Source organism: Varanus komodoensis, unplaced genomic scaffold (genome assembly GCF_004798865.1).
Source record: "Varanus komodoensis strain SLA01 unplaced genomic scaffold, ASM479886v1 scaffold11, whole genome shotgun sequence".
Taxonomy (NCBI): Eukaryota; Metazoa; Chordata; class Lepidosauria; order Squamata; family Varanidae; genus Varanus; species Varanus komodoensis.
The window spans coordinates 16,025,035-16,043,379 of NW_025335317.1; the positions used below are offsets into that span (position 1 = coordinate 16,025,035).

General features: G+C 44.5%; 2 protein-coding genes across 7 annotated transcripts in view; one reads left to right on the forward strand and one right to left on the reverse strand.

Annotated features, from left to right (window-relative positions):
- Positions 1-8,366: 8,366 nt before the first annotated feature.
- LOC123018395 (cytochrome c oxidase subunit 5B, mitochondrial-like) lies at positions 8,367-15,898 on the forward strand. Its single transcript, XM_044420438.1, has 4 exons — positions 8,367-8,589; positions 11,106-11,176; positions 14,531-14,630; positions 15,706-15,898. Exons 1-4 carry the CDS (start codon positions 8,481-8,483, stop codon positions 15,816-15,818), a joined length of 393 nt encoding a protein of 130 aa, XP_044276373.1. The 5' UTR covers positions 8,367-8,480; the 3' UTR covers positions 15,819-15,898.
- Positions 15,899-17,714: 1,816 nt separating this feature from the next.
- HERC4 (HECT and RLD domain containing E3 ubiquitin protein ligase 4) overlaps positions 17,715-18,345 on the reverse strand; it is a 43,597-nt gene continuing 42,966 nt past the window's right edge. For all 6 annotated transcript variants that reach the window (XM_044420428.1, XM_044420432.1, XM_044420430.1 and 3 more), the window contains one exon: positions 17,715-18,341. In XM_044420428.1, the coding sequence (XP_044276363.1) occupies positions 18,133-18,341 (209 nt within the window). In that variant the 3' untranslated portion in view covers positions 17,715-18,132. The remainder of the gene's footprint in view (positions 18,342-18,345) is intronic.

The following is an 18,345-nucleotide window of genomic DNA, read 5'->3' on the forward strand; positions in this document are numbered from 1 at the left end:
ATTCCCTGGATTTTACAATGGATACTGATGAAGCCATCCATTTGTTTTCCAAGCCTCTTCTGCATTTTTTTTTCTTGTCAAAAAATATGTCCACTAATGGGGCAAACAGAGCTGCATGATAACATTTTGAATAGAAGACATCTTTAGACTTTTCTCCTGCCCTGTGTATATGAGCTGTGCAGAAATGGCCAAACTTTTAAAAACAGGACTCCTGTACCTGGATAACTATAAAAGAGAGACGGAGAGATAAGATATACTGCAAAGGTTTGAAAGGATTGGCATCTGCCTACATCCCTACATGTCAATTTTGTACATTAGCACCTGTCGGGAAGTCATAGTTGACAAAGGAATTGCATGCAGCCAATGAGCAGGCTTGCAGAGAAGGGACAAAACACTGCATTCTTCCCCTGCACTTACCGAACATACCAGGATGGATCCAGAGAAGTGCAGTGGACTGCTGAAAGCTTGCCAGCCTGCCTGGACCAGTCCCCAGCAGCCTAGTGAACACAGCGGGCTAGTCACCTTTGCGGGTTTATTTACATGGCTGTCACATGTATACAACCAAGGTAAAGGATGCTGAAGGAGAAGGAAGATGGATTTAGGAGGGGAGGCATTTTCTATTCATCCTCTGCCTTTATCACATGACATACTCCATTGTGCAGCATTTTTATTTACTTACAGCATTTTCACCCTGTTTTCAATTGAAAAAGCTGCTAGAGCATTTTGTTGTAGTAATAAGACAGTCCCTGCTCTCAGGCTTACAATCTTACATACAAACTAGGAGGGAAGAAGACAGAAAAGCAAAATTCCGGCACTAGTTCTTAGTTCCAAAGTTCTTATAGAATCCAAGAATCATAGAAGTAGAGTTGAAAAGGACCACATGGTGGCCAACCAGCTTTTTGCATCCATGTAGGGCTTCTGGTGCTACCTATTAGAAGGCACTGTTCTTATCAAAAGGCGACACATTTTTTTTTTACCCTCCAGGTCTGCTTGCCCATTATACAGCAAACAGAAGTCACTGTGCACCTATTCCAGCTCCCCACACAAGAAACGTTCTGCTGAAAGACGTAGTGAGAAAACATGGGAAGTTACAAGGTCTAATGAGTGAGGATTGATTCCCTGTGAAATTCCGAGAATTAGACAGGGCAATTACTAGATAAAAGCTTATAGAAGTACTCTACATGGACAAGTCTGGAATAACTCAGCCTCTGCATCACTGTGAAGAAGTGCGGTGGAAGGGAAGGGTTCAGCTTTTCCCCTTCCTAGGCCTCCTGTTTTGGGATAGCCTGAACAGGCTGAGATGATTTAACACCTTCTTATCATGTTTAGCTTGGCAGTTCTGTTCCAAGGTCATTTGGCCCTCCAGCTAAATAGGCCCTGATATCTCTCTGCTGGAAGGGCTCTAGGATAAATGTGACTGAAACTTGGTGGTATGACTCCAATGAGAAGAACAGAAGGAACAGAAAAGGAAGCAGAGTTGCATTATGTGTTAAGGATGCATAACAATGCATGGAAATGTAGGGAGATTATACATTCAACAAAACAGAGAACAGCAAAAGCATTTGAGGATTAACATAAATGGCACAGAGAACAAAAGGAGCATGGTGGTTGTAGTCTACTGCTGACCACCCAATCAAGAAGAAAACAAGGATGAAACTTTTGAAAAGCAAATTGCCAATGTTCCTAGAAGGCAAGTAATGGGCAACTTACATTTCCCCTATATCTGTTGGGAGGCAAACGCTGTCAAACATGGTTCCTTCAAGAAATGTCTGATTTACATTTTCAAAACCCCTCCTACTGAGACAGGAAGAATGAGCTCCAAGTTCAGCTCGCCTTGACTTGATTCTAACCAGTGATGGCGACCTCATGAATAAAGTGCCAGTCATGGGAATTCTGTGGAAAGTGATTCTCTCATATGTGAATTCTTGACTCTAAAGGAAGCAAAAGCCTAAGTGTAGCCAAATAGGTACCCTGGATTTTATTTATTTATTTATTTATTTATTCATTCATTCATTCATTCATTCATTCATTCTATTGGTATCCTGCCTTTTCTTACAAAGAACTCAAAGCAGCTTACATCATTCTCCTTCTCCTGCTTTAAATCTTATCCCCAAAACAAAAACTACCCTGCGAGGTACGTTGGGCTGAGAGTCTGAGACTGGCCCAAGGTCACCCAGTTGGCTCCATGGCCAAGTGGGGAATAGAACTCAGATCACCTGAGTCCCAGTCCCACATTTTTAACCACTACAACACACTGGTTCTTTTAGGAAATTTTAAGAAAGCCAATTTCAATAAATGCAGAACAATGGTATGTAAGGTCCCGAGGCAAGTAACTCTAATAAGAAAAGGAGTCCCATATGAGTGGGAATATTTTTTAAAAGGCACAATTATACACCATTTCAACAAGAAAAACAGGTAGATCACAAGAGAAGTTGATGTGGCTTCACACAAAGCTTGCTCCAAGCCCCCTGATCATTGTATTGCCCTTCTCTGTATTTTTTCCAACTCAATAATGTCCTTCTTCTGGTAAGACAACCAGAACTGAACACAATATTCCAAGTGCAGTCGCAGGAAAGATTTGTATAAGGTAAGTAAGATTTTGGCAGTTCTATTTTCTATTCCATTCCGAATGATGCCTAGCATGGGGTTTGCCTTCTTCAGAACAGCTGCACACCCAGCTGACATTTTCATCAAGTTGTCCTCTGCTACTCCAAGATCCCTTTTTTGCTCAGGCACTGCTAGCTCAGATCCCATCAGAGTATACTTGAAATCAGGATATTGCATTTGCCATTTCGACACCCATTTTCCCAGCCTGGGGAGATCTCTTTAAGGAAAGCTAAAGCCTCAAGAGAAAGAACGGGTGGGGTATTGCAGGGCTCTATCCTGACCCCAATGTTGTTCCACATTTTATTAAAGATTTGGATGAGGAGGTGCAGGGAAAGTGTTGTACCTGAGTGCAAGAAAAAAAAGCTTACCAAAGACGTAATGGGCAAAGATTGCTTAGAAGGTGTAAATTAAAAGATAAAACTTATTGCTAAAATCTGCTTCTGTATATCTGCTTCTGCTTCTTGCTTAATTGCTGCTATGTGATTCTGTAACTCCCCATTGTCGCCATTGTTCTGATTTCTGCCAAAAACTGATTGTATTGTTTCCCATTTACCGAAAACTCACTGTGAAGCTATAAAAACCTCATTCAAACTCCACCCGGTACCGCATTCTAACCATGAATGTTGGTCCCTGCAAGAAATCTTGCAGGTAATAAATCTCCTCTTTACTTTACCATCCGGTCTCTGGTCTCGTCTGTAACACCTCGGGTACAACATTTTGGAGGCCCCAGCGAGATCAGACCCCAGCGAGATCAGAGACCAGTGGTCCGGCCTCCATCGAACCCGGGACGGGCCCTTTTAGGCGATTTTAGCCTTTTTCTTTTTACCCCGGTTCGGTGGGACGTCTGGCTGAAAGAGGAGTAATTGGTAAGTGCGCACGGCGGATTTTCCTTTCTTTCCGCCATCTGTCTGTTTCTGTCTGGGTATCTGCAGATCTGTGTTGGAAAGAACAGCTTGGCTGGACGCAGCATTACAAGCTACTATTCTGGTCGTGGGTACAAGACGTTGGCCCCAACTGCGGTCGGTCTGTCCCGGCATTGGCTGCTTGCCAGTACCGGTAACTGGCCGAATCTGTTCTGGGTGTGTGTGTGATTGCCGGCTTTTTGTTCTTTGTAAAAAGTGTCTCCTGTCTCGTTTTTCTTTCCTCTATACTTGTTCCCTGTAAAGATTTTTCCCCATATCAGGACGATGGGTCAACGCCAATCCCTTCTGCTTACCCCTCTGCAATGCCTCTTCTTTGATTTTTTCCAAAAGGGCTTCCGGATTCAGAGTGCCTGCGAATTCAGGCACACTGCGAGTTAAAATGGCCACCGGGAGAGCTCGTTCGAACTTCCCCTTTTGCAGGGAGTTCGATCTGGGCTTACTACCTCTGCAGCAAATTGCAGGGTGGTGTGAATTACAGGGGGCGGCACTTGCGGGGTTCCCGCGGAAGCAAGCGCTTGGTATTTTTTTAAAACAGCATGGTCAGACCTAACTAAATTGGCCCTAGAGGGCTCACTTGATTGAAATTGGCTACACCTTTTGCAAAAGCATTTGGCGAAAATACAATCTAAAGAGATGGAATAAGTTTTGCTTTGGTCCAAGCTGGTGGAAAGAAAAGGGAAAAAGAAAAGCTAGCTTAATATAGTATTGGTGCACCAGGAAAGATCTACACGTGTGAGCATATGTTTGCACTGGGTTTTTGTGCAAAGTTTTATGTTTGTGGAAGTCTTGTGTTCATTGTTGCTGTCTGTTTGTATTTTAAAGTGTTCCCCTTTCTGGGAGGTTAAGCATAGCTCAGAGCGGGATTTTGCGGGTTCCTCAGAAAATAGAAACTCCCCCATGCAGCCGCACCAATCTTGTCCTCTTCAGGGCATGGTTGAAAGCAAGGGCGTGGATGGGTGTTCTTGCCCCTGAGATGAGAATGTGTGAACCTGGCTTTGTTTGAGATACAGATGCATGAGGTCATGGGCCTGAGCCCAAGCATGGCTGAGTCCGGCTGGGAGAAAGGCGATGATCAGGGAAATGTGTGTGTGAGATTTTTCCTTCCCCCATTCCTTCTATATGAGCCAGAACTGGGAAGTAAGGAAATGTGTGACCCTTAAAGTTGGGCTAACTCAGGTCCTACCCAGTCTTCTGGACATCTTCAATAAGCTTATCCTGTGTGAAAGCCCTGTATGAAAGCAGGGGTTATATAGAAACATTTTTATGCAGGTCCTTTCCTTGTCAGAAACCGGGAACACTGTTTAATGTCTTGTTGTTTTTCCAGCCTCTTCCATCTGCCTTGCAGCCCTCCTAGGTAGGAAAAAATCCTTGTTGGATTAAGTAATGGCATTTGAAATTCCAGGAGGGGATGCTGATGGGCAGATGAAAGATGGAAAAAATGCTTTCTTTGCAAGTTCCTGGGGGGTAGTTTATGGTTCTGGGATCGTTTTGGATTGTACTTTGGATCGAGAGGTGAAACTGCATCTGGAGGCTAAATGGCTTTAGGGAATCTATTCCTCGTCAGATATTGCTGGAGTATGTTTGTGAGGGAAGGCATGGGAAGGAAGGAAGGTTTGTTCAGGAGGAAACAGTGCAACAGGAAAGCACTGTGGTGTGGTTGTGATTTCATGGGGTCTTGGATTGGAATTTTGTACAAGTAGAAGGTAAAAGGCAAGTGAGCAAATGGATTGTGGAAATGAAAGAAAAAAAATGAGGCAAAGATGCAGAAAGGAAGGGTTTTCTTTTATGTGTTGAGGAGGTTTCTGGAAAGTAGTGGAACTTGGTTGGTTTTTTCTCTCCCCCTGTTGAACTTGCAACTGTTTGGAATGTGAGGCTTGAGTGAAAAGCAAAAAGATTTTATTTTTCTGAATGTTGTGTGTATGCCATGTGAGAATGAGTATGTATTGGACAGGAATTCCGTAATTCAAGGGGTGCAAGGTGCTTGGTATGTGAGAGAATTTTACGAATTTTGGTAAATGGTGATTTGGTACTTTTTCTACTGAAAAAAAATATGGGAAGGAATGTGTACCTTTTGAAGCAAAGACAAGAAAACAAAGAGGAATAGTCTACCTTGCTAAGAGCACTCCCATTATTTAAAGAGACAGTAACTGCAGCCTCTTCTCTGGATTTGGTCTGGCCAACTGAATTTAGGAGGAGTTTGTGCTGGAAAATTTGGGTTTCTTGACTCTGTGGGCTTGGCTAGCCCACAGAGCCAAGAAAAAGGGGGGATGCTCTGGCAGGAAGATACCACCACTTTGTGAGTACTGCAGAAGCAGCACACAAAGCCTCTGAGCATGTGCAAAGTTCAAAGTACTTTGGGAAGTTTGAGCAGCTCTGCTTCCAGCCACAGATTGGAGGCGGGGTTTGCACTAGTTCTCAAAAGAAAGTCTGAGTCTCTAGAAAGCTTTCAAAGGAAACCTTGGTGTCTTAAAAATAAATAAAAGCTGTGTAACTGAGGTAAGGCATTTGAGGTCCTTTGAGTGCAAAAAGCTTGTATTGCCTCAGGAAAAATTCTGCCTGGGAAGGGTTGGGTTAAAGACCCTTAAGCACTCTCTCTCAATGAGTCACTAGGAATTTTTTAGGAAGGGAATCCTTCCAAAAAGCAATGTTGTAAGCATGTGATTTGTGTCAGCCATCAAGAGTTTTCCTTCTCCAATAACTTCTATTTTTCTATGTAACATGGATCTGGATCTTATATGTGTGTGTGAGGGTTTAAGTTCTGAATTCTGAGTATACCATTTTGCTATTGCTATGCTACAACTGAAGACTTGGGAGGGAATGAATGGATGAAACTCTGGGGCTGTGTGTGTGTGCGCGTGCGTGCAAGTGCATGCAATGGGAAGAGTCTCCTTTTAAATCTATGAGGCTACTTCTTCCCTTTTGGTGTTCAACAGAAAAGTTTTGTTTTGCAATGTTGCCAAATATCAATGATAGTGATGTTGCTGTTGCTGTCACTGGTATTGATGGTGCTACAGAGGTTTTCTTACAGTAGCCTAATGTTTGTTGGGGACTGAACCCATTTGCCAGCCCAAGGATGTGGGCAGCTAGAATGGCAAGTTCTCAGAACTCTTTCCATAAACATAAGCCGTCTCTCAAACTACCAGGGTCCAGAGTTGAGGGCTACTCACTCTGGAAACAGATGTACCTTCCCCAGTTAAAATGTTGTCTCCCCTTATGCTTTCCTTTTTTTTCCAAGTGGTGTAGAGCATGCAATCAGCTTTGAATGCTTATAGTTAATTTGTATTGTTTGTGTTCCCTCTGAAAGCAAAACTATCATTCTCTTAAGATCCTTCCATGAGATAATTGTTCCCTGATGACTTTGACAAAACATCAGGTTTTTCTCCTTGGCTGAACTACGGTCCTGTTTGCCCCAAAGTGCCCTGTGATCTCCCAGAGAAAGACAGGGGGCTGTCCTGAACAGGCAGGAGTAGCAAAGGTTTCCTCTTCTCTGCATCCCAGGTTGCTATTGCCCGTGGGAAATTTGCCTCCGGAAGAAAATGAGCAGGTTGCATGTGGGGGTGCGGCAGACTCCTCATGCACACTGATATGTCCTCACCTGTGGAATTCCCTTTCAAGGGAGGTGCGCCTGGCACCCGCTTGATCTTGCTTTCAGCCACGTTAAGACTCTTATTCAGCATCTGTTTTAAGATTGGATTATTGGTTTGCTGCTGGTTTATTGTTTTCTTGGTTGTCATTATTGGTTATATGGTGGATCAAGAAATGGTCTGACTCTACACCTAGGGATTTGCTCAAGAGCTGTGGCTTACTTTTCCCTTGAGGGATGAATTGGCTCCATTTTAATGTAGAGCAAAAAGCTACAAGTTTGGATGGGGTTTCCACTCAGGGCCTTCAGGGCCTTGCTGCGGCTGCAAGTGCAGAGTCTCACTTTTCCCCACACACATCCCTGTGGAAGTGGCTGCTAAGAAGAGACGGAAAGGTGGGGGAGCAACGTGGCAAGCCTTGGGTTCTATCTGTCCTGCAAACGTGTCCCCTGAAGCTCCTAAGCTAACAGCGTATGCTGTTTCCCGCAACATGTGTGCATTAGATACTGCCTATTCTTGTGAAGGTGAGATTGTACCTCTGCTGTTACCATTTGTAAAAATGTGTGTGAATAGCATAAAAAATGCCAGCAGTCTGAATTTGAAGCCTCCCATAACTTCAGGTTTGTTTGTGCTAACAATGGGTTGGTGCATTTTGCATCTGTGTGGGAGAGTATCATCCCTGAGAAAGCTGATAGGTATCTCTATTATGTCAGGATCCTGGGGAGTCAGGTACAACAGAAAGGTTATCAGATCTGCAGATGACACAAAATTGGGTGGAATACCTAATATCCTGGAAGGCAGAAACAAAACTCCAAGTGATCTTGATAGGACTGACATCAACAGAACAAAATTTGTCACCAAGTTCTGCACTGAAGAACTAAGATGGGAGACACATCTTGATGACTGTGTCCATTTATGGGCACCACATATTTAAGAAAGATGCACTTGGACCTGTTACCGCAAGCTGCTTTGCGGGCTGTGGCGTGTGATGGTTTATTTGACGGGCGTGATCGCAGCTGCACCTGGAAGCCGCCACCGTTAACAGGGGGAGCGCACCTGCGGCGCGAGCCGTGCAAACCCACCTGGCACGCGGGAGGGCTGCTGGGCGTGCGCTGCGCTGCGCTGCCGCCCCTCCCCTCCCCTCCCCAGCCCAACCAGCCCGTCCGCCTCCCGCGCTTCTCCCGGGGCTGCAAGTGAGCGGTCTTCCCGGGCAGCGCCCGCCAGGGGGCACGGCGCCTCCCCTGCGCCAGCGCTCCGCGGGCGCCCCGCTTGGCCTCTCCCCCGGGGCGGTCGCGCGTGAGCGGCAGCCGTGAGCGCCGGCAGCAGGTGCAGGACGGGCTGACCTTGCTGGACGGCTGCACGAGGCGCCATGGCGGCCAGGCTGCTGTTGCTGCGGCGCGTCCTCCGGCGCGTCGCGCCCCGCGCCCCCGGGTGGGCCACCGGGGCGCCCGCCCCCGTCCGGGCCGCGAGCGCCGGCGGTGCGTATAGGCTGGGGTGGGGGGGGGCGCAGCCCCGGGGGCCTAGGGGGCGCTGCGCGGGGCCGGGGTTGCCCCCGAAGGGCGAAGCTCCGAGGGCGGGGAGAGGCCCCGCGCACGGCCGCTGCCCCCTGGCGCGCACCCGCGTCTCCAGAGCACTTGCGGGGCGTGTGTGGCTCCGGGGGGCGTCGCGCCCCGGGCCTGGAGCGCGCGGGCGTCGTCCGGCCGAGGGAGCGAGGCGCCCCGCCGCCGCCGCCGCCGCCGCCTTCGCCGGCTCGGCAGCTGTGGAAAAGCAAAACGCCCGCAAGCGCGAGAAGCAGGTGGCGTTTTCTGCCCAGGGCTGCGGGCAGCGGCTCCAGAATTGCTCCTTGCGGGACTCTGGTGGAACCAGAGCTTATTCAGCCGCGCATAGACCTGAGGACGCACCTCAGACCCGCGGCCGCAGTTTTCACCCTGCGTGTGAGGTGTTGAAGGGGACCCTTCCCATGCGCCCGTCGAAGTAGCAACTGGTTCCTATGGCTCTCCTGGGCTCCTAATGGGGTCGTGTGCCTTCACTGTTGAAACAAGGTTGCAGGTTGAGATTTCTGCCAGCTGTTCCAAACTCGTGTTCGTTCCCGAGGAAAGGTGCAATTGGCCTGCCATCGATTGTGGTTAATGTTTTGTAGCAGTGGCTGAACTCGGCATATTTGGCTGGGATGTGTCTATGCCACACACTTAAAGCTTGCAATTCAGGTTTGCAAGCTGTGTGGTGCTTGTGTCCAAGCCAGGCTGATGCCCAAAGTCCAAGAGCAGGGCTTGACTGTAAGGGACAGCCATCCCACTGCTGATCCTCAGCAGCTGCTGTTGTGTTGGCAAGACTCGTGCATCACTTGCTGAAGTGGCCCCTATTAAACCAGTGTGGCTTGGATTGCTACACAGACTGATCATTCTGGGGAAGCCCTACAGGAATTAGCTACATTCTTTTGCCCACTTTGATTTGATGGATTTTTACATAATCTGTTGAGGGCATTTTCACGCCCAGGTTTTTAGCATGTGCTTTGTCTAATAAATGTCCAGAATTATATATTCAGTGATACCTTGGCTCACGAACTTAATCGTTCCAGGACTCTGGTCGTGAGCCAAATTGGTCATGAGCCAAGTTAAATTTCCCCATAAGGTTCAATGTAAATGAGGTTAATCCGTTCTGTACCTATTTTTTAATCAGAAAAATGTGAAGCAAAGTGACAACAACAAAGATCGTGGCCATCTCCCCCTCCCACCCCGAGCAGGAGCGCGGCCATCTCCCCGACCCCCCAGCACGACCTTGATCACGCCTGTCATCCCTTCACGTGCCTGTCATCCTGGCACGCTGCGGGGGGGGGGGGAGACAGGCATGAACGCGGGCGCGCTGGGAGTGGGGAGAGACGGGTGGGAACGTGAGTGCGCTGGGAGGGGGGAGAGATGGGCAGGAATGCAGGCACGCTCGGGGGGGGGAGATGGGTGCAATCATGCTGGGTGGGGGAGATGGCCAAGATTGCGGTTGTGCTTGTGCAGGAAAGCCGGGCACAATTGCCTGTGTGCTCATGCAAGAAAGACGGGTGCGATCGGGCGTGATCGTGGCCATTTCTCCACTGGGAGGTGGGGGACGATGGCTGCGATCGCAGTCGCCACCCGAATGCGGAGTTCGCGACCTGAGTAAAAATGTTAATGAAATTGTTGTTTGTGACCCGATTTGGCTGTGAACTGAGGCGTTTGTGAGCCGAGGTACCACTGTATGTACATCCCAGCTTTCTCCCATTGTGGAGCTCAAGGTGGCTACATGTGTTTCCCAGGGGTCTCCCCTCCTCCAAGCTCAGGCCAGCCCTAGATCTACTTAGCTTCCACATGGTGGATGGCATACTCCGAGTCAGTTCACTTTCTGCTTGAATTTTCCTCTTAGAGCAGGACTGTTAGAAGAGAAGCAGCCCCAGTTGCTGCCAAACTGGCTATAAAGACTAGCAGAACTGAATGTCTTGAAATCTATACATGAGGATTGCTTTTTAAAGAAATCAGTCTTCTAGCAGCCTAGAAAATGCCTGCTTATCCGTTGGATCTAGGGATATTTCAGAATGTTTGTGACAAACAAAAAAGGCAGTTCCTCCTATCTCAAGCCTTCACCTTCAGGATTTAGACAGCTGTAATGACTAAGGGAAAAGGGCATCGTAAGATAGTATTTATCGCACATAAAAGGTTACAGATTGCCCAACACAAAGTACCTCTATCCATGCTAACCAACTGGAAAGCAGCAGCAGTGATACATAAATACAAACATGACTTGTGAAAAAAAGAGTGAGGTTGAGAAGTTAATCCCAAAGGAGATTAAGAGTTAGCTGGATTTATTCTGAAAAATCAAAATTTTCAGTATTTACAAAAGATTTGCTTTACTTCTGGATGCCAAGCAGAGCTTGGCATGTCTCGCCCTTTATTTGAATAGGTTTAAGCACCCCAAACATCTGTTAGTCACTTAAGTTTCCGGGGGGATTTCCCCTGTTTGTTTTTAGGTATTCCTACCGATGAAGAGCAAGCTACTGGACTTGAAAGGAAAATTCTGGAGGCCATGAAGAGAGGGGAGGTATGTCTAAACCAATACCTGTATCTTAGCCAACAGGTTCAATGACTTATTTACTTATGAATTGCACTTTTTAAGCAGTTGCATAGAAATCCTTGTTGGCTAACTTTAAAAAAGCAAATGGCATTCAAATATTCTGATAGGAGGAATGATAAATCAATTAAAACTTGCTTCAATTAATGATTAAATATGCATCATTTTATTTGTGTGCCACTTCTTCCAATTAATATTCAGAGCAGCTGAGAAGGGTAAACAAATGAAGTTAAAGGTACAGTAACCCATAGAATCATAAATGGCACATGGTAGGCATGTCACGAGCAGAGCCAGCTAGAGCTGAAAGTCGGACTAGATGGCCTAGGAGGCCCCTTCTGACTCGCTCTCTTTCTATGTGTCTATGTTTCTATAAATGTATCTAATATGTTTCATAATACTATAATCACATTATCAAGCTAACCTTGTTTCCCTAAATATATGAAGTACATATGTATATGAAATACATTTTCCCATCAACAGTTCTCACAAAAAATCCACATTCAACTATCAAACCTTTTAAAGGCTGAGCCAAATCACTAGAATTTATTAGCAACAATGCAGCAAAATGCTGCAATTAGATCCAGAGCATGTGCAGGAGCAACCTTACAGGAAGAAAAGAAAGGTTCTTTACTCAGCATAGGAGCAGAAAACACCCCCAGATTCTCAGTTTGACAAAGCCCGTGCCAAGGAAGGTCATTGAATCATGCAGTGGCTGGGCTGCATCTCTCACCTGGTCTGTGTCCGGGCCTGCTCCCCACGGTACTTTACAACACTGGTTCCGCCTCCTCTCATCAACAGGCACACAACCATACATGGCCACCGATTTTCATTTAAAATGTGCCAAATGGAGCAGCAATCTCTAAGGATCTTCAGGGGCAGACTTTATTGTGGGGCCTTGCACTTCCAGGCCAGGAAGAAATGAACTAGAGCCCAAGACCTGTAGGATGCACAGCTAGATTTCAAACATAGGTCTTGAAGTGAGAGCATATGCCCTTTGGTTTAAATGTGTGTCACTGTCTGCTTTAGCAAGTGCCCTTAGTGGAGAGAGATTTTCTCCTGAACTGAGAACAAAAGGAGAATGCCTCACCTAAGAGACTGACTGCCATTGGCAGTTTTTGTTAAGTTCTTCTATTGAAAATTCACACTGAAAAAATGTGTGAGCTATATTTTTTTTCAATGATATCTGCATAAGATACTATTTTAGCCAATCAAATGGTTTTTCATCAATTAGTCTAGCAGTTCAGTTAAAGATAACTCTGGTGAATATATCCCTGTAAATCATTACACACCTTCCATTTTTGAAAGCACGCTGGAAATAATTTTTATTTAAGCTGTTAAATTCAATAGAAAACTATTGGCAATGGGGAAACATGTTAAAATCTTGCTTTTAAAAATAGATGAAAAATTGTTTTGAGATAATTAAACGTTGAGTGATATTTGCAGAGACACCTAAGAGTAAAGCCAGGGTACAAAGAAATTAAAAATGCAAAGAGTGGGAGCACTTATAGAAACTGTTGACCAGAGTGGTAGAGAACAGTGGTAAAGATGCAGCCATCCCTAACAGTGAGACAGAAACATAGAAACAGAGTGAGTCAGAAGGGGCCTCCCGGGCCATCTAGTCTGACTCCTGGCTCTAAGCCAGCTCTGCTCACGACATGCCCACCATGTGCACGTCCAGCCTATCCTTGAACACCCACACCGATGGGGCCTCAACGACCTCCCGTGGAAGCCCATTCCACACCCTTGGGGTCCTGACTGTCAGGAAGTGCTTCCTGGCATCCAAATGGAACCTTGGCTCCCTGAGCTTTGCTCCGTTGGAGCGCGTTCTGCCTTCCTCTGCAGGGGAGAACAGGTCTCTACCCATCTCCGTGTGACACCCCCTCACAGACCCGTATGTCGCCAACATATCCCCTCTGAGTCTCCTCCAGGCTGAAGAGACCCAGTTCCCTCAGTCTCACCTCTAACTGGGAACTTTATTAAAAAAAACTGGAAGTGCATTCAGTAGACCAGCCTTAACATGTATTAAATTAGTCAACACAACACAGATGATAATACATGCTGTACTGTCCCATGGGGTTGTACTTGCGGAATAACCTAAAATGGTCGTCTCAGCTATGGGTTTTAAAACTACTTTCATTAACTACTGCTGCAGCACCCAACTACAGCCCAAAATAAAGGAATAAAACCCAAACTGTCAGGAAACTGAGCATAGTTGAAGTGTTCCTAAATGTCTGTCAGTAAAAGATGTTTGATCGTAACTTTAATAAAGAATTGAAGAAATAACTATGGGAATATTACATCAAGGACTTAAAAGCATTTTTCCCTAGGGGCTTCTACATTTCCAGAAATTTTATCTATCTATCCTTCCCTTTGTGCAAATTTTGAAAATCCTTTGCAGGAGAGTAAAGGCTTGGTAGCAATAGATGTTACTTGAATGTACCTTGCTTTAAAGATTGTGGTCATCACTTTACTAGAAGATGTTTCATAATCTCATACTGTACCTTTTTTTTAGAAAAGAAAAAGGATCCTTTAAAAAGCTGTTGTTCCAGTGGCATTTTCCTCAAGTTTTACGATACAGTGAAGCAGCGCAGTATAGTGTTTTATACATTACCTGGTAGATCTCCCGGCCCAAGAACAACCATCTTTTGATTTCAGAACTGCTAGCATTTAAACTTCCAGATACTTGCAGTCATTACTGAGGCTTGTGTATGATCCATTTCCTCCAACCTTTTGGTCAAGGTACCAATTGGCTATGTTTCCTGACGGGCAAAGCACCTGTGAGCCTTAGAGATTTCACTTCTTCTTCCCTGACTTCCAGCTGGAATCATACTTATGGTCTTTAAAATGTTTGATAGTGATTGGACACTTTGCTAATGACAGAACCATGTGCGACCTGACCTACCACTTAGAAATCCTCGGTTCTACTTTCGCCACGCACCATAATACAAGAGGTCCCAACTGAAATTTTACACACACTCTGTTTTGCAACACTTCTCAACCTTGCTGATTTGCACATGCGAATATCGTCAGCCTTCAACATGCATGCAAAGCAGGAAAAGAATCTTGCAAAAGGGCCAAGATAGGAGACGGTTGGGAAAAGTGGCCAAGTTTACTTCCAATGGAGATCTTCCTTGCTTAGATTTAAATGCTAATCCTATAGTCAATTTTTAAAAACTTTTAGCATGTGTAGTTCTTAAAATATTTTTATGGATTTAGAAGCCCAATATGGTAATGATTTGGACAAAGAGTATTTCCCTCTAGCGCTTATGTATTTTGAATTTACTTTATGCTTTTAGCTAATGTTGTTCTTCGTTCTATATAAAGGATCCATACAGTATTTTCAAACCCAAGAGCTATGCAGGAACAAAAGAAGATCCTCAAATTGTTCCATCAGTTGGAGACAAGAGAATAGTAGGCTGTATCTGTACGTATCAGAATTTGTATCTACTCAGTCATTTTGTAACCTTTAAAACCTTACTGTCTTCCATTTAGAGTACAGTCCATTCCTACTGTAGCAAAATGGGCTCCTGTCAATTTCAGCAGAGGTCAAGAGCGCCTTTCCCCCTGCACTCACATCCTAAGTGTGCACTTGAAACTTGCCCAAATGGTCAAGAGTGGGATATAGGAGGCGTGTCCAACCCTCTCGGTTCCTGCATTGGTCCAGTATATCACCTGTACTTGCAGGACAGGGAATACACACAAGGGGAGGGCCTGTATCTAAATATTCCATAAGCATATTATGAAATGACTATAGCATACTTTTTGTGAAACTGATTTGGCCTGTAAAACTGGTTTCTATTTTGACTAGCTCCTATTTTTTAAATAAAAGAACTTGGCTTAAAATAAACTTTAAACTTGGCTTAAAGCAAATCTACAGTACCATTTAAAACTGAGAATCCTGGCAAAACTTAGGGCCATATTTCAAGTAAGAGTTGCATGCGACAAGCCTGAGATAATGGTAGAAAATTACGAAACATTGTATTGTGGATTATATTGAGAAACTTTTTTTTCTAAATCTGGGGTACTAGAAGAGGGGTGCCTGGTGGAATGTTGTCCATGGAGTCGTGATGGGTCGGGCACGACTTTGCGACTAAACCAAAAAAGAAGAGGGGCAGTAGAGAATCAGAAGGCAATGTTTCCTAGATGCTTCTTCAGGTGTTCTAGTAAGAGACTGACAGCACTGTTTGGTTGAATCAGTGTACAGGAAAAAGGTTAAATCTTCCCTGCTAATTCTCTCCCACATTCATGTATTTGGGAGCATGTTAAGCACTGTTTACCTATCCTAAAGAGGCAACTGTGTAAATGATGCAAAATTATTTCTCACTAGTCCGATAGTAAGATCAATTAGCCTTTAATAGCAATGTTGCTAAGTGTTTATTATCCGAGTCAAAAAAAAAAACTATTTTCAAATATTGCTGGAATATTTTATAAAATCCTGGAAGCACTCTAAAATGGATTCTAAACCAACAGGTATGAAAATGATGTGTTTCCTTCTGCAGGTGAAGAAGATAACTCTGCTATTATTTGGTTCTGGGTACACAAAGGCGAGAGCCAGCGTTGCCCTCAGTGTGGGGCTTATTACAAGCTGGTACATCATGAAGTTCCTCCTTGAGAGACCTGATAAGAGGAGAAATACCCTTTGAATATTCTTTTAAGATGCAGACTTAATAAAAATGTTTGCCTCTGCCTGCATCAAGCTTGGTTGAGTCAGTGCATCTAAGGACTGAAACAGAAACAACACAGGAGAGCCATGAACAGATCTTCCAGTTATTTGCCGAGACCAGAATAGCCACGGGGGTTCTAATCTGGATAAGAACTGAGAGTGCTTTCCTAATTTAAAATCGCATACATACAGCCTTGTGGAAGTATCTGAAAAATGTACAGGTACCAGCCTGATGGTGGATTGCATACTAACAGGGTATGTACAGCTATGCTTGTACCTTCAATACTTTTAACAGCCTTCCACTCCTCCGTGTGGTAAGAAGTATGTACATACACCTAACTTTAGCCCAAAGCTGCCATATAGTCCAAAGTAATCCCATGGGTTTCACTGGCATTATTCAACTCAAGGCACTTCCGACTTAAATGAGGAAAGGGAGGATGATTCACGCTACAAACCATGCTCTTGGGCAATTCCTCAGATGAGCTTCCATATACAAACGCAACGTACTCCTCTGCAACACAAACCGTGTACTGCAGCTATTTCGATATTCTTCCTGGAGGGATGGATCTATGTGCACAAATGCAGACTTCCAGTAGTTCCCAGTTTGGTAAAGCTAAGCTCCTGTCAAGGGAGGATCTATCCAAATAGGAATGGCCTGTGTTGCTTTTCTTGCTTCTCTTGTAATACGGAAGGTGAAGAATACATATGTGTTTGTGTACAGTGTGCATCTGTTTCCTTGAACTATGGAATGTAGACACAGGCACAGCTATTCAAACGGCTTTAGATTTACATCCATGATGAAGCCTCAGTGACCCCAAATGTATGCTTACAGTGGCCACCTACAAAAGGAAGCATAGGCAGTAGCCCCCGTTTTGTCTGCTATGGGGTACTTCAAGCCATGTAAACCAGAGTCCAGCTTGGTGTTGGGTATATAACCACAGTACAGGACAAACAGGAAGGGGGGGGGGTAAGTCTGCAAGGGTCAGCTACACAACACGAGCACATCTGAACCTCAAACTAATCCCCAGAGAAGTGTCCTAAGTGAAAGTTCTCTATTGTGATTCCTGCAAGAAATGAAATTTGTTAAAGAATTAAGGCATCTACATGTGTGTATGTCCATAATCCAACACTTTCATTCAATAATTTTTATTTTATGCTTGAATTGTTTTCACCGCAGTTTATAAATCTAAAAAAAATAAATATTTTGTTTCACAACTGAAAGTCACATACTATCAATAACATGTAAACATTCAGGAACTTAAACCAGCCGTCCCACCCTACCCTCCCACCCCCATCGATCCATATGTTCAGCTCAATTAAACCATCTCAGGAGATTATGTTGAAGTCCAAAAACAGCCTTTTAAAAAGAGGGCATTTAAAAATTGTCTGAAAAAGTGAAAGTTCAATCAGAACTTCAATGCTGCTCTTCCAGCATTTGAAAGAGAACAACGGATGAAATCTCAGAGTTTCTGAAGTTAAAGGCAAGAAGTGGAGATTTAGTCAACAACTGCGGACAGATGTACAGGCATTTCTAGATTATTCTAATTGCACATTTGCCAAGGGTTAAATTCCAAAATTAAATCATGGGATCTCTTCATAATTTTAACTTATCAAATAGCAGCTCCACATGACCATGTAATGACCTTTGATATTGCCTTGAATGTCTTTTATGTTAATAGGAGCTGAGTCTTTCCAACCATATAAATTCTTCTCTAGCATCATGGCTCATCTTCAGATTTTCACAAATACAGATGCCAATCTCCGCCTTATCAGCCGAGACACTTAAGCTGTTCTTTGTTTTCATGTGATAAGCCCCAAATTATTTATAAGCAATAGATACCCTACTGCTGTTGGGGTGCAGGCATTTTATTAAGAAAACACAAACCCTTTATTTACAAGATGAAAGCTCGACAGTAACAGTTGCAGTGATTGAAAAAATAAGCACATCTTTCACCCACAAAGCAAGTCATTTTGCAATATGTGAAGTACTAAAATTTAGTTAGTGAAACATCAGCCGTTTTTCCAAAGTTGTATTTTTATTGTCAAGATGGCAAAATGCGGCTCCGGAGTTTGGACAGAGACAGTTTATTAGTGTGCAAGGATTTTTGGCTGCTATTAAAGAATCAGATCATTGAACATGTTTATGAACAGATTCTTACCATCGCCACCACTGTCAGGCCTTGCACTCAATGTGCCACTGCAGGGTAGGTGCAAGTGTAATGTTTCCACATTAAACAGTTGCACTGTTCTGAGCATCTACAAGTTATACTAAGTTGAAGCCTTCACAGTGATCAATAGCCTGAATCAACTTGGCTTTCAGCACTTCTTTGTCAGTATATTTTGGGAGATCAAGAAGATTAAAACATGTATGGGATACTGGAAGATATCCCTCTCCACCTCCTGTTGGCTGGATAACCAGACTAAGGCTCTTCATCCCAAGAATAGGAATACGGTCACTACCTGTCAAAAATACTAC

Excerpts from the sequence above, each read along its gene's own strand:
- LOC123018395 (XM_044420438.1), top strand. The coding sequence starts at position 8,481 with ATGGCGGCCAGGCTGCTGTTGCTGCGGCGCGTCCTCCGGCGCGTCGCG. Across the intron at positions 8,590-11,105 it reads CCGGGCCGCGAGCGCCGGCG|GTATTCCTACCGATGAAGAG; the intron begins GTGCGTATAGGC and ends GTTTGTTTTTAG. Across the intron at positions 14,631-15,705 it reads GAGAATAGTAGGCTGTATCT|GTGAAGAAGATAACTCTGCT; the intron begins GTACGTATCAGA and ends TTCCTTCTGCAG.